The following is a 12,279-nucleotide window of genomic DNA, read 5'->3' as shown; positions in this document are numbered from 1 at the left end:
TCTGTCAGCCCCACCAGCAAGGCAGCTCCCTGAGAGCTGGGGCTCTGTGTGTCTGGCTTCCCACCATTTCCCTGAGGCCTAGAACAGGGCCTGGCAGACACAAGCACTTTGTAAATACATGCTGAATGGACAAGAGGGGAGAAGGTCAGGAGAGCCGAGCCCTCGACTCCTGAATTCATTGTATAGTCAATCGTTGATATCTAAGGTTGGGAATGGTTCCATGACTCCCCAAGATACCCAAGGATGCTCAAGGATGCTCAAATCCTTTGTATAAAATAGCTATATTTGCATATAACCTATGAAATCCTCTTGTATATTTGAAAGCATTTCTAGATTACTTGTCATACCTCACACAATGTAAATACAGTGTAAATACTATGACTCACAGGAAATTTAAGTTTTGCCTTTTAGAACCTTCTGGTAATTAAAATTCTGATATGTGGTTGGTTAACTCCACGGAAGGAAAACCGTACATGATTTGTGCAGTGGCTGCCAGCAGCCTCTGGAGACAGACTCGCTGGCCAGCCAAGAGTCACATGTGGGGTTGGAGGGCTTGGCTTGGACTGCCCAGGGGTTTCCCTGCTTAGAAAGTGAGGCTGGCTGCAGGGTCTCCAGGAGGCCATACGGTGGTCTGGCCAGGGCCTGGCCCCATTCTGCACACAGTTTTCAAGTATATGTTTCAGGCATTGGCTGGATATGCTTTATTTGCTATTGGAAATGTGGGAGCAATTAATAGGAGTCAGATAACGTGGGAAATAAAATGGGTCTGAGGGAGCAGAGGGGTCGATGGTTTTGGAGCCTCTTTAACTGAACTGATACAGCCTGACAGGGACAGTGTTTCCCAAGTGGGGACCAAGTCTTCTCACGCCTCAGGGTTAGAAGGGTGAAGGAACTGCTCCTTGACAGCCAAGCAGAGGTGGGCGGAGGGCCTGGGGCCTACAACGCCTACCTACCTAGAGCTCTTAGCCCTTCTGGGGATGATCATTTCCTTAGTGTTTCCCAAAGGCTGTATTCCCGGAAAAGCAAACTGGGAAGGATTCCCACAGTCTGGCAAGTACGTGGCCTGCACACTTGGAGGTGGGGCTGGCCTTAGTGCATAAAGCTGCTGGGGTCACCGTCCCTGCTCACAACCCACACCTGCCCCTCTGGCCTGCGCCTGGACTACTGACTCCCACTCTGCCGGCTCCCTGCTCTGCCCAACAGGCTCTGGCTCCTATCCAGCCCTCTGCCTCTTCCCACTCAGCAGCTCGGGTTACAAGGCCTGGCTCTTGACTCTTGGAAGCCCACTGACCCGTGAGGAAATGACCTTCAGCCATGCTTCTCTGGGGCTTTCCCCAGGGGAGCAGAGTGGTCCAAGACTTTTGAACTGAGTTTGCAGGTAGATGAAATGAGGCTTGGAGGCTGGCAAATCCAGAGCCAGTACTGAGTCAGCAAGGCAAGCACTTAGATCAGACCCCAGGTCCTGGATTTAACCAGGCCGATACTGCCAGGGAGTGTGGAGGCCTTAGAACCCGGCTCTCCGGCTCATGAGCTCTAGACCTTGAGCAAGTGCCTGTCCTCTTTGAGGCAAAGTCTGCTTGGGAGAAACATGGGGAGTAACACTTCCTGCTTCTCTGGACTGCTACGAGGACTGAGTAAGATACTGTTTCTACATAAAGTGCCCAGGACAACAGCGGCACAGAGGAGGCACCAAAACCCAATGCTGGCTGCAATTACAGCACAGCGTTCTTTCTCTAACACACAGATGCATTCCGTGCAGACACACACGCAGACACGCAGAAAGAAGAGAAACACAGATGGTGGTTTCCCATTGTTTGGCTCATGTTGCCCTATAAACGCTGACTGAACAACAGGGTTGAAGAGTCTTGTTTTGAAACGGCACCTGAGATGGGTCTCCAGCATTTTGGCATGGAGGTTTGCTCTGGCAATTACCCTATTCAGACTCTGTGTAGGGCAGGCAGTGGTGCTAATTAGAAATCTAAGTGAAAAGTAAACTCATTGGATTAAAGAAAAAAAAGAAACTAGTCCTATTGAAGTATAATTCATATACCATGAAATTCACTCTTTTAAAACATAAACAAGTAATTTTTGATATATTCACAGTAACCATCATCACTGTGTAATTTTCTTTCAGTTCAGTTCAGTTCAGTCACTCAGTCGTGTCCAACTCTTTGTGCATGGACTGCAGCACGCCAGGCTTCCCTGTACATCACCAACTCCGAGAGCTTAATCAAATTCAGGTCCATCGAGTCAGTGATGCCATCCAACCATCTCATCCTCTGTCGTCCCCTTCTCCTCCTGCCTTCAATCTTTCCCAGCATCAGGGTCTTTTCCATTAAGTCGGTTCTTCACATCAGGTGGCCGAGTATTGGAGTTTCAGCTTCAGCATTAGTCCTTCCAATGAATATTCAGGACTTGGTTCCTTTAGGATGGACTGGTTGGAACTCCTTGCAGTCCAAGGGACTCTCAAGAGTCTTCTCCAACACCACAGTTCAAAAGCATCAACTCTTCGGCAGTCAGCTTTCTTTATAGTCCAACTCTCACATCCATACATGACTATTGGAGAAACCATAGCTTTGACTAGATAGAACTTTGTCAGTAAAGTAATGCTTTTTTAATATGCTGTCTAGGTTGGTCATAACTTTTCTTCCCAAGGTCAAGCATCTTTTAATTTCATGGCTGCAGTCACCATCTGCAGTGATTTTGGAGTTCCAAAATAAAAAGTTTGTCACTGTTTCCATTGTTTCCCGATCTATTTGCCATGAAGTGATGGGACCAGATGCCATGATCTTAGTTTTCTGAATGTTGAGTTTTAAGCCAACTTTTTCACTCTCCTCTTTCACCTTCATCAAGAGGCTCTTTAGTTCTTCGCTTTCTGCCATAAGGGTGGTGTCATCTGCATATCTGAGGTTATTGATATTTCTCCCAGCAATCTTGATTCCAGCTTGTGCTTCATCCAGCCTGGCATTTCGCATGGTGTACTCTGCATATAAGTTAAATAAGCAGGGTGACAATATACAGCCTTAACGTACTCCTTTTCCTATTTGGAACCAGTCTGTTGTTTGTCCAGTTCTAACTGTTGCTTCTTGACCTGCATACAGATTTCTCAGAAGGCAGCTCAGGTAGTCTGGTATTCCCATCTCTTTAAGAATTTTCCACAGTTTGTTGTGATCCACACAGTCAAAGGCTTTGGCGTTGTCAATAAAGCAAAATTTTCTTTATCCTTCATTTTTTAAAAAAACAGAATGTGTCTTTTAAAAATAATCTTATGTATGTATGTATTTATTTTTATTTTTGGTTGCACTGGGTCTTCATTGCTATGAGGGATTTTCTCTAGCTGCAGCGAGCAGGGGCTACTCTCTAGTGTTGGGGTGTGGGCTTCTCATCGTGGTGGAGCACAGGCTCTAGGGTGAATGGGGTTCAGCAGTTGTGGCTCCCACACTCTAGACACAGGCCCAATAGTTGTGGTGCAAAGGCTTAGTTGCTCTGTGGCATGTGGGATCTTCCTGGATCAGGGATCAAACTCAACTCTCCTGCATTGGCAGAATGATTCTTCCTGCTGAGCCACCAGGGAAGCCCTACCTTTCATTTTTGAAAGAGAGTTTTGCTGGATATAAGCTTCTAGGTTGGTGGTTTGCTTATTTTTAGTCATTTGAATAGGTCAGGTCATCCCATTACCTTCTAGCCTCTATTATTTCTGGTGGGAAGTCAGGGTTTTTATGTTATTGAAGTTCTCTTGTATGGATGAGTTGTTTCTCTCTTGCTGCTTTCAAGACTTCCTCTTTGACTTTCAGTATTTTGTTGCAATATGTCTGGGTCTGTTTCTTAGGTCTATAGGAAAATCTATTTATGTTTAGTATAATTTCTCAGAAGGTAGGATTTATGTGTTTCAATTTGCTACTTAATTTCTGTATGCCTTATATCTTTTTTTTTTTTTGCCTGCATGATGCAGCATGTGGGATCTTAATTCTTTGACAAGGGATCGAACCTGGGTCCCATGCAGGGGGTGTGGGTTTGATCCCTGGTTGAGGAACTAAGATCCCATATGCCACACAGTGCAGTCAAAAATGAAAAAAAAAAAAACAACCCAACACTTATACTCTTTCATATTTATCTGTTATTTCATTGAAGTTCTTTAATTCTGTGTGTGTGTGGATTTAAATTACTGTTTAATGTCTTTTAATTTTAGACTGAAGGAATCCCTTTAACATTTAGCAGACTGCTAGTGATGAATTCTCTTCATTTTTGCTTTCCTGGCATGTCTTACTTTCTCTTTCACTTTTCAAGAATAGTTTTTCTTGTTATCGAGTTCTTTGTTGACAATTTTTTCTTTTTTCCCATCACTTTGAATATGTCATACCAACTGCCTTATGACTTTTGTGGCTTCCCTGGTGGCTCAGAGGTTAATGCGTCTGCCTCCGATGCGGGAGACCCGGGTTCGATCCCTGGGTCGGGAAGATCCCCTGGAGAAGGAAATGGTAACCCACTCCAGTATTCTTGCCTGGAGAATCCCATGGATGGAGAAGCCTGGTAGGCTACAATCCCCGGGGTCGCAAAGAGTCGGACACGACTGAGTGACTGAACAGAACAGATAAGAAATCAGCTATTAATCTTATCAAGGATTCCGTTTCTGTGATGAGTCATTGTTCTTTCACTGCTTTCAAGATTCATTCTTTCACGTGTGTGTGGAGAAGGCACTCTTCCTCAGACAGGATCGTCTCAACTGACGTATCTTCAAGTTTGCTGGTTCTTCTGCCAGCCCAAATCTGCTTTTGAACCCCATTTGTGAATTAATCATTTCAGTATTGTACTTTACAGCTTTAGAATTTCGATTTTGTTCCTTTAAAAATACTTTCTATCTTTTTATTGATAATCTCCATTTTGTGGTACATAATTTTTATAGTTTCTTTTAATTATTTAGACATGATTTCATTAGTTCTTTGAACATATTTGTAATAGCCATTATAAAATCTTTGTCTAGTAAGTTCATCTGGGCTTACTCACTGATAGTTTTAACTGCTTCCCCCCACCCTTTCCTGCCATTGCCACACTTTCTTATATCTTTGTGTGTCTCATAATTTTTGTTAAAAACAGTATATCAAATAGTCTAATGTGGCCACTCTAGAAATTAGACACTCCTCCTCCTTTTCAGAATTTGTTGTTGTTGCTTGTTCAGGGGCTTTTCTGAGCTAAATGTGTACACATTTTCTCTGAAATGTGTACTCTTTGTCATGGCAATTACTTAATTCTCTGCTTGGTTTACTTAACTGTCAGCTTAGGACAGAGGTTTTCTTTAATGCCTTGAATTGGTAGATCTTCCATTCTGTGCCAAGGGACTCTTTGTGTGTGTTGAGCAAAATTTCAACACTCTATCAGGTTACAACTCTGCCTTTGCCTTCACTTTTTGCTTGAATGGAGCCTCAAGGTCAGCGACAGGTGAGAGATTGGGGTTCTTTGAGGTCTTTCCCTACGCAGGCATGTGTAGTCTAGATTCCCAGGTATATGTTGGAGCATTTTAAAGCTTCTTTGGACAGTTCATCCCCTTGATTTTCATTTAAGTTGCTGTGTCAGCTTCTTGTTTGCTACAGCTGGTATTGCCACCTTCAGTTCAGTTCAGTTCAGTCGCTCAGTCGTGACCGACTCTTTGCGACCCCATGAACCACAGCACACCAGGCCTCCCTGTCCATCACCAACTCCCGGAGGTCACTCAAACTCATGTCCATCGAATCGGTGATGCCATCCAGCCATCTCATTCTCTGTCGTCCCCTTCTCCTCCCGCCCCCAATCCTTCCCAGAATCAGTCTTTTCCAATGAGTCAACTCTTCGCATGAGGTGGCCAAAGTATTGAAGTTTCAACTGTAGCATCAGTCCTTCCAATGAACACCCAGGATCGATCTTCTTCAGAATGGACTGGTTGGATCTCCTTGCAGTCCAAGGGACTCTCAAGAGTCTTCTCCAGCACCACAGTTCAAAAACATCAATTCTTCGGCGATCAGCTTTCTTCTGCAGAAAAACATCTATTTCTGCTTCATTGCCACCTTAGTCAGCTGCAATGTTAAACAATTGTTGCTGAGTGTTTCTGGCAAACACTCTTAGGTTATGGTGTTTTCCAGTGAGTGAGCTCCGCATCAGTTAAAAAAAAAAGACAAGTCATGTGTATGGGCTTTTCCAGGGAGCTGACAGTGACAATTTTTGGAGAATGAGCATTTGAGGAGCTTCAAACTTGTTCTGCCACCTTCAGTGGCTGCTCATTTTCACAGGAAATGTGATTGTGAGGCTGTGATGGTTTTAGGGTTACCATGGGGCTGGGGAGATGGGCAAATTAAAAAGCTACAAACCTCACTGCTCTCAGCAAGGTTCAGACTTTTTTATAAAATTAACATTTCTTAGGTTGTTACCAGACATTGATTTTCAGAATTCGGAAAAGGTCATTTTCTTCCCAGCGTTCCTGAGGCTTTTATGAAGGAGTTGATTTTCAGACGTCCTTACTCTACCATTCCGGCAGTGCTTCTGCTGTATTTTTAGAAAGGGTTTCTTAGGACCAGGGTGGATAGAAAACCCTAACATTAAAACTGCTGATCTGAGGTTGGCATCTGTAGAGATCTGATGAGTGGCTCCATTTGTCTCTAAAGGTTTAGCACAGCCAAGCAAAATTTGTTTTCATCCTTGTCCCTTCCTGCCTCCTAACCCTTTATCCTTCATTTGCCCATCAGTCCCTCTCTCTCTCTCTCCTCCCTTTCCTCCCTATTTCCTGTCAACAAGCTTTTATTGGCCATCTCCTTAGCGCCTGGGGTCAAACTCCTGCTCAGAGGAGCCCATACTTTGGTGGAGAAAGACATGTTTGCAGAGCAGACCGTCAGCACTTCAGGGAGTTCTGGGACCGAGGGAGGGACCTAGGGCTGGGGGAGCCAGGAAAGACTGATCAATGCTCATGGAGAAAGGGGAATCCAGAAGGAGAAAAAAATCCTGCTTAAGTTCCCTAGAAAAAGGATCCCAAGGATACTGCTGGGCTTCCCCAGCTGAGAAATAGAATACTGGGGAGATGAAAAATCCATTCTATTATGATAAACATACAAAAACACTGAAGGACCTATGACGTATATTCCGGCAAAGGCTCCCACCGGGAGCTGGAGAGGTCCCATCTCCACAGGTGGGCTGGGTCAGTTCTGTCTGTAGCAGCAGCAAGAAACCCTCTCAGCCTGATATTGTCCCACCAGGCAAACAAACAAACAAAAACCTTTCCCCCTGGGGCTCAAGAAAAGCCTGGTTTGTACAGGGCAAGGACCCAAAGCCAAGAGGTGCATGTATGTGAAACTATCTAGAAATAAATACGAGGCCCAGCCAAAGCTAATCAGAGAGGGACATCTGCTCTGTGCTACTCACACCGTTCTGTGACGGGCAGATCATCAGGGCATCGTGTGGGAAAGGGCAATGAAGGGGAGGAGGTGCTGCCCACACCTTGCCCAGTAGCTGACCTTAGACAAGACATTTCTCCCCTTGAAGCATCAGTTTCCTTATCTACAAAATGGGGATAATAACAAATTCTTATCTTTTGCAGAGCTCTGTGAGGATCACATGAGATGAAGGACTTGAGAGGACACAGCATGGGGTCGGGGTCCATTGAGTCCTTGATTTTCCCTTGACTTTTAGATCAGTTATGAACTGGAGTCATAATTCTAATGAGTTTTTAAGTTGAGTAATATTATACTTTGTCCTAAAAAAAGTCACTATCTATTCCTCTTTTTCTTCCAAAAAGGACATCAGGAGCTTACAATAAAAGGCAATAAAATATTTTACAAGGGCAGAAATGAGAACTGAGTGATGAAGTGTGTATTTGGCAGGCAGTGATGCAGGGTGCGTGATTACACAGAAAATCCATTGTAATCAAATACAAAATAGTCTCCAGCTTCTGGAAGTCAAAGCAAACAGAGTACCATGAAAGGCATTTCCTGCCAGTGAACTCTGGGGAGTTTATCTAGTAAGGAACTAGATTGGGTAAGCATGCAGCAAATTGAGGGGACAAGAGGCCCATGCCCAGGGCCACGAAGAAGAATCTGAGCTTCACAGAGAACCTGCCTTGTTTCTCCCAGATTCAATCTGCCTGGGGTCCATGGTTAGCACCATGCTCTCCTCATGAAGTTGCCTAGGGGCTGAGCATGTGTGCATTCATTCATTCAGTGTTCTGTGCATTTCCATTCCCTGGAGGCTCCTCTGCACCAGACTGTTAACTGCGTGCTGTAGACTTGGGGTGTTATCCCCAGCCAGAAGGATTAGATAAGACTTTTTGGAGGAGAAGCTTGAGCTAGGCCTAAAGGACAAAGAATAGTGAACTTGGGGTAAGAGTCCAGGTACAGGAGGAGAGATCTGGATGGGGGAGGATATGAGTGCAGGCCCAGAAGGGAGGACCCTGGACATGGCTGGAGGTGGGGGGATGGGAGGAGTAGTGGTGAGAACTGTGCCTATGAGGCTGTGCTGAGACAGACTGAGGAGGACATGTGGGAGGTCTGGTGTGGGAGTGGGGAGGGAGGGATCAAGGAGGATGCCCCTTGTCTGCATAGGGATGTCTGCATAGGGAAGCAGATGGCTGGAGGTCCCCTTCCTGCAATGGGGAGCTGGATGAGAGCAGGCTAGGGGAAGTGCTGGGTTCAGTGGGGCCAGGTTCAACCTCTGGGTCCAGAGGGAATGACTTGGCTAGAGGAAGGAAGAGGGGCGTTATCAGCATTATGGGGGTGCCAGAGCCACAGGGGTGGAAGAGAAAGAAGGCCAAGGGCAAATCCATTTAAGAGGCAAGGAGAATCCCAGGGATGGGGAACCTGGTGGGCTTCTGTCTATGGGGTCACACAGAGTCGGACACGACTGAAGTGACGCAGCAGCAGCAGCAGCAAGGTCCCATAGGAAAGGTATATGAGAAGGAGTCAGAGATGTGGGAGAAAATACAGGCAAGAGTCAGCGGGGGGCCTGGGGGAACAGCCAATGTGAGGCTCAGGAAGAGAGCAAAGCATTTGCGTCTGCCCGTGTGGCCACCAGGAGGTCAGTGGTAACCTTTGGCCAAAATGATGTGAGTGGAGTGGCAGTGAGAAGAGACTGGAGGGGCTGGGAGGAGCGGAAGGCAAGGTGGAGGAGATGGGAGCCCGATAGGGGTTTGCAGCCTCGGAGGGAAGCTTCGCGGTGAGCTGGGGGAAGGGTACGAGCAGAGAGAGTGCATTTTGGGTGAAAGGAAGATGGCAGGAGGGAGGCAGGCAGCAAGGGCAGGCGAGTCTGCAGGTTGTATGGCAGGAAAGTGAAGGTCTTCTCCTGGTGGCTCTGCCAAGGGAAGTCCCGGCCAAGTCTGTGGAGGGATGGGGACACAGAGGAGAACCATCTTGTGTCAAGGGACCCAGGGTAGCAACCCTGGGTGGTGGAATCACCATCTATTCCCACAAAGACAGGAGGTCATTTCAGAGTGGGAGACGGGGGATGAAAATTTCTGAGACTGATAATGAGATTCAGGGAGTGGCCGAGGGCATAGAGGGGACTGTCACTGGAATTGTAACGCTGGAATGATGTCAAGAAGGCAGCGCTGGGCACTGCAGCTCGGGGGACAGTGGCTGGAATTGGCGGGGGAGACAGAGACCCGGTCCTTAGTTACGGGCTGGTGCGGGGCCTGGCGCCTCCAGCCAGGTTCCAGGTCAAGGACAGACTTCCAGGTCAAGGTTTAAGAACTAAGAAAACCTGGGACTCACCGGGATCACCTCTTCTTCCGGGCTTGCCACGCCGTCCAGGGGGGCCTAGACAGGAAAACAAGGATGGACTCTTTAAGATGGGAAGTCAGTGGGCTTGGGTACAGCCTGCCTGCTGCCAGCTGCCCCCAACTCACACGCATTGCAGCAGCCGAGGGGATAGCCTGCCCACCACCTTGCTGGCTGGGAGAGTGGAGAGGAGTGTGAAGAAAGCTCTGTTTCCTGCCCCTCCCTTACCCCTGCTCCTCTGGATCGTCCTCAGTGGTCACATTCTCATCCCCCACTCATTCATTTAGTTATTCAATTATCTGTTTATTATTTCATTCACAAGTCCTTTCCCATTCAAAAATGTATACCGCCTAGAAACTCTTGAGGCAGGAGATTGCCACTGAGAAACTTCAGATTTACAGGAACAATAAGGCTGAGGATGGCAGTTATCTTATGAAAGCCCAGACAAATGCTTTTTAATACTCACTAAAATAAAACAACAGAGAGAGCACACCACATAAAGACACTATCGTGCATACATGCCCAGTTGCTTCTGTCGTGTCTGATCCTTTGCAACCCCATGGACTGTAGCCCACCAGGCTTCTCTGTCCATGTGATTCTCCAGGCAAGAATACTGGAGTGCCATGACTTCCTCCAGGGGTTCTTCCCAACCCAGGGATCAAACCCAGGTCTTCCGCATTGCAGGCGATTCTTTACCATCTGATGTCCTCTCCAAAAGATACTATCATGACATCTCAGATGCTTAAACTCAGTGATAACAGGCTCTATCCTATCTACCTACCTCCTTCCTCTGTTCACTAAAGCTTTGGCACTTCCCTCCCTCTAGGGCGACACATAAAGTTCTTGTGATTTATTGCACATAATGTGCACACTGATACATGCGCTTTTTGGTATCCAGTATCATCCACATGGTTTTGCACTTTCTGAATCTGATGTAGACCATCCTGCCTTTGCCTTCTGCCCCTGGGCCCACATCAGCCCCCAAGACCAGAGTGACCGAGATGCTGGAGGGCGAGGGCTCTGGGTACCGAACAGGAGGCAGGGCTCAGAGAACAGCTCACCTGGCCTTGGAGTGGAGGGCGAAGCTCATGCCTCCTTGCCTTCCCCTCCCTGTCTCTGTTTTCACTCCCTGTTAGTCTAACTACCCCTGGTTCTTTCTCTTGTTTCTCAGGTGCTGGAGAAGGTGTGCAGAAGTGAAGTCGCAGGCACTAGATTATAATTTATACCTCTCTTCATCCTGCGCCCCACTGTGCTTCCAGCTCTGGGCTGGGCCCGGAAGCAACTGAGGAACAGCCTGTGTCACAAGCACTGTCCTTTCCTGTAAAAGTCAACTTTAAGGGGATTTCCCTGATGTTCCAGTGGTTAGGACTTTGCTTTCCAATGCAGGGGTTTTAGGTTTGATCCCTGGTGGGGGAGCTAAGATCCCACCCACATGCCTCAGGGTCAAAAAACTAAAACATAAAACAGAAGCAATATTGTAACAAATTCAATAAACTTTAGAAATGGTCTACATCAAAACAATACTTAAAAAAAAAAGCCAACTTTCAGTTCAGTTCAGTTCAGTCACTCAGTGGTCTCCGACTCTCCGCGACCCCATGAATCACAGCACGCCAGGCCTCCCTGTCCATCACCAACTCCCAGAGTTCACTCAAACTCATGTCCACCGAGTCGGTGATGCCATCCAGCCATCTCATTCTCTGTCGTCCCTGTCTCCTCCCACCCCCAATTCTTCCTAGCATCAGACTCTTTTCCAGTGAGTCAACTCGTCGCATGAGGTGGCCAAAGTATTGGAGTTTCAGCTTTAGCATCAGTCCTTCCAATGAACACCCAGGATTGATCTCCTTTAGAACGGACTGGTTGGATCTCCTTGCAGTCCAAGGGACTCTCAAGAGTCTTCTCCAGCACCACAGTTCAAAAGCATCAATTCTTCGGCGATCAGCTTTCTTTACAGTCCAACTCTCACATCCATACATAACCATGGGAAAAACCATAGCCTTGACTAGATGGACCTTTGCTGGCAAAGTAATGTCTCTGCTTTTTAATATGCTATCTAGGTTGGTCATAACTTTCCTTCCAAGGAGTAAGCGTCTTTTAATTTCCTGGCTGCAATCAGCATCTGCAGTGATTTTGGAGCCCAAAAATCTTAACCCCCTCAAAAATTCCTGGAACAACTACAGAGTAGAGGCAGACACTAGCCATGAACCAGGTCTGTGGTAGGATGGCTCACTGAGAAATTAGTGTGCCTATGTTGTTCTCTTCATTTTTAAGCAGGTAGTCATTCCCATTTGTGGGCTTCCTGGGTAGCTCAAATGGTAAAGAATCTGCCTGCAATGCTGGAGACCTGGGTTTGATCCCTGAGTAAGGAAGATCCCCTGGAGAAGGGCATGGCAATCCACTCCAGTATTCTTGCCTGGAGAATCCCCTGGACAGAGAAGCCTGGTGAGCTACAGTCCATGGGGTCTCAAAGAGTCAGACATGCCCGAGCGACTTATACACACACACGTGACCATTTGAGCACCTGAAATGGGGGTCTGGGACAGAGCAGAAAAGC

General features: G+C 46.8%; 1 protein-coding gene across 1 annotated transcript in view; it reads right to left on the bottom strand.

Moving 5' to 3' along the window:
• The window catches only part of COL23A1 (collagen type XXIII alpha 1 chain), a 407,070-nt gene that overhangs the window by 65,105 nt on the left and 329,686 nt on the right, over positions 1-12,279 (bottom strand). The window contains exon 3 of the mRNA XM_055428719.2: positions 9,723-9,767. Coding sequence (XP_055284694.1) covers positions 9,723-9,767 — 45 coding nt within the window. The remainder of the gene's footprint in view (positions 1-9,722; positions 9,768-12,279) is intronic.

The sequence above is a fragment of the Moschus berezovskii genome, chromosome 8, assembly GCF_049115385.1.
Source record: "Moschus berezovskii isolate FMDL1 chromosome 8, NW_MosBer_1.0, whole genome shotgun sequence".
Taxonomy (NCBI): Eukaryota; Metazoa; Chordata; class Mammalia; order Artiodactyla; family Moschidae; genus Moschus; species Moschus berezovskii.
Note: the sequence above shows the minus strand (reverse complement) of the source record. Positions and strands in the feature narration are given on the sequence as shown.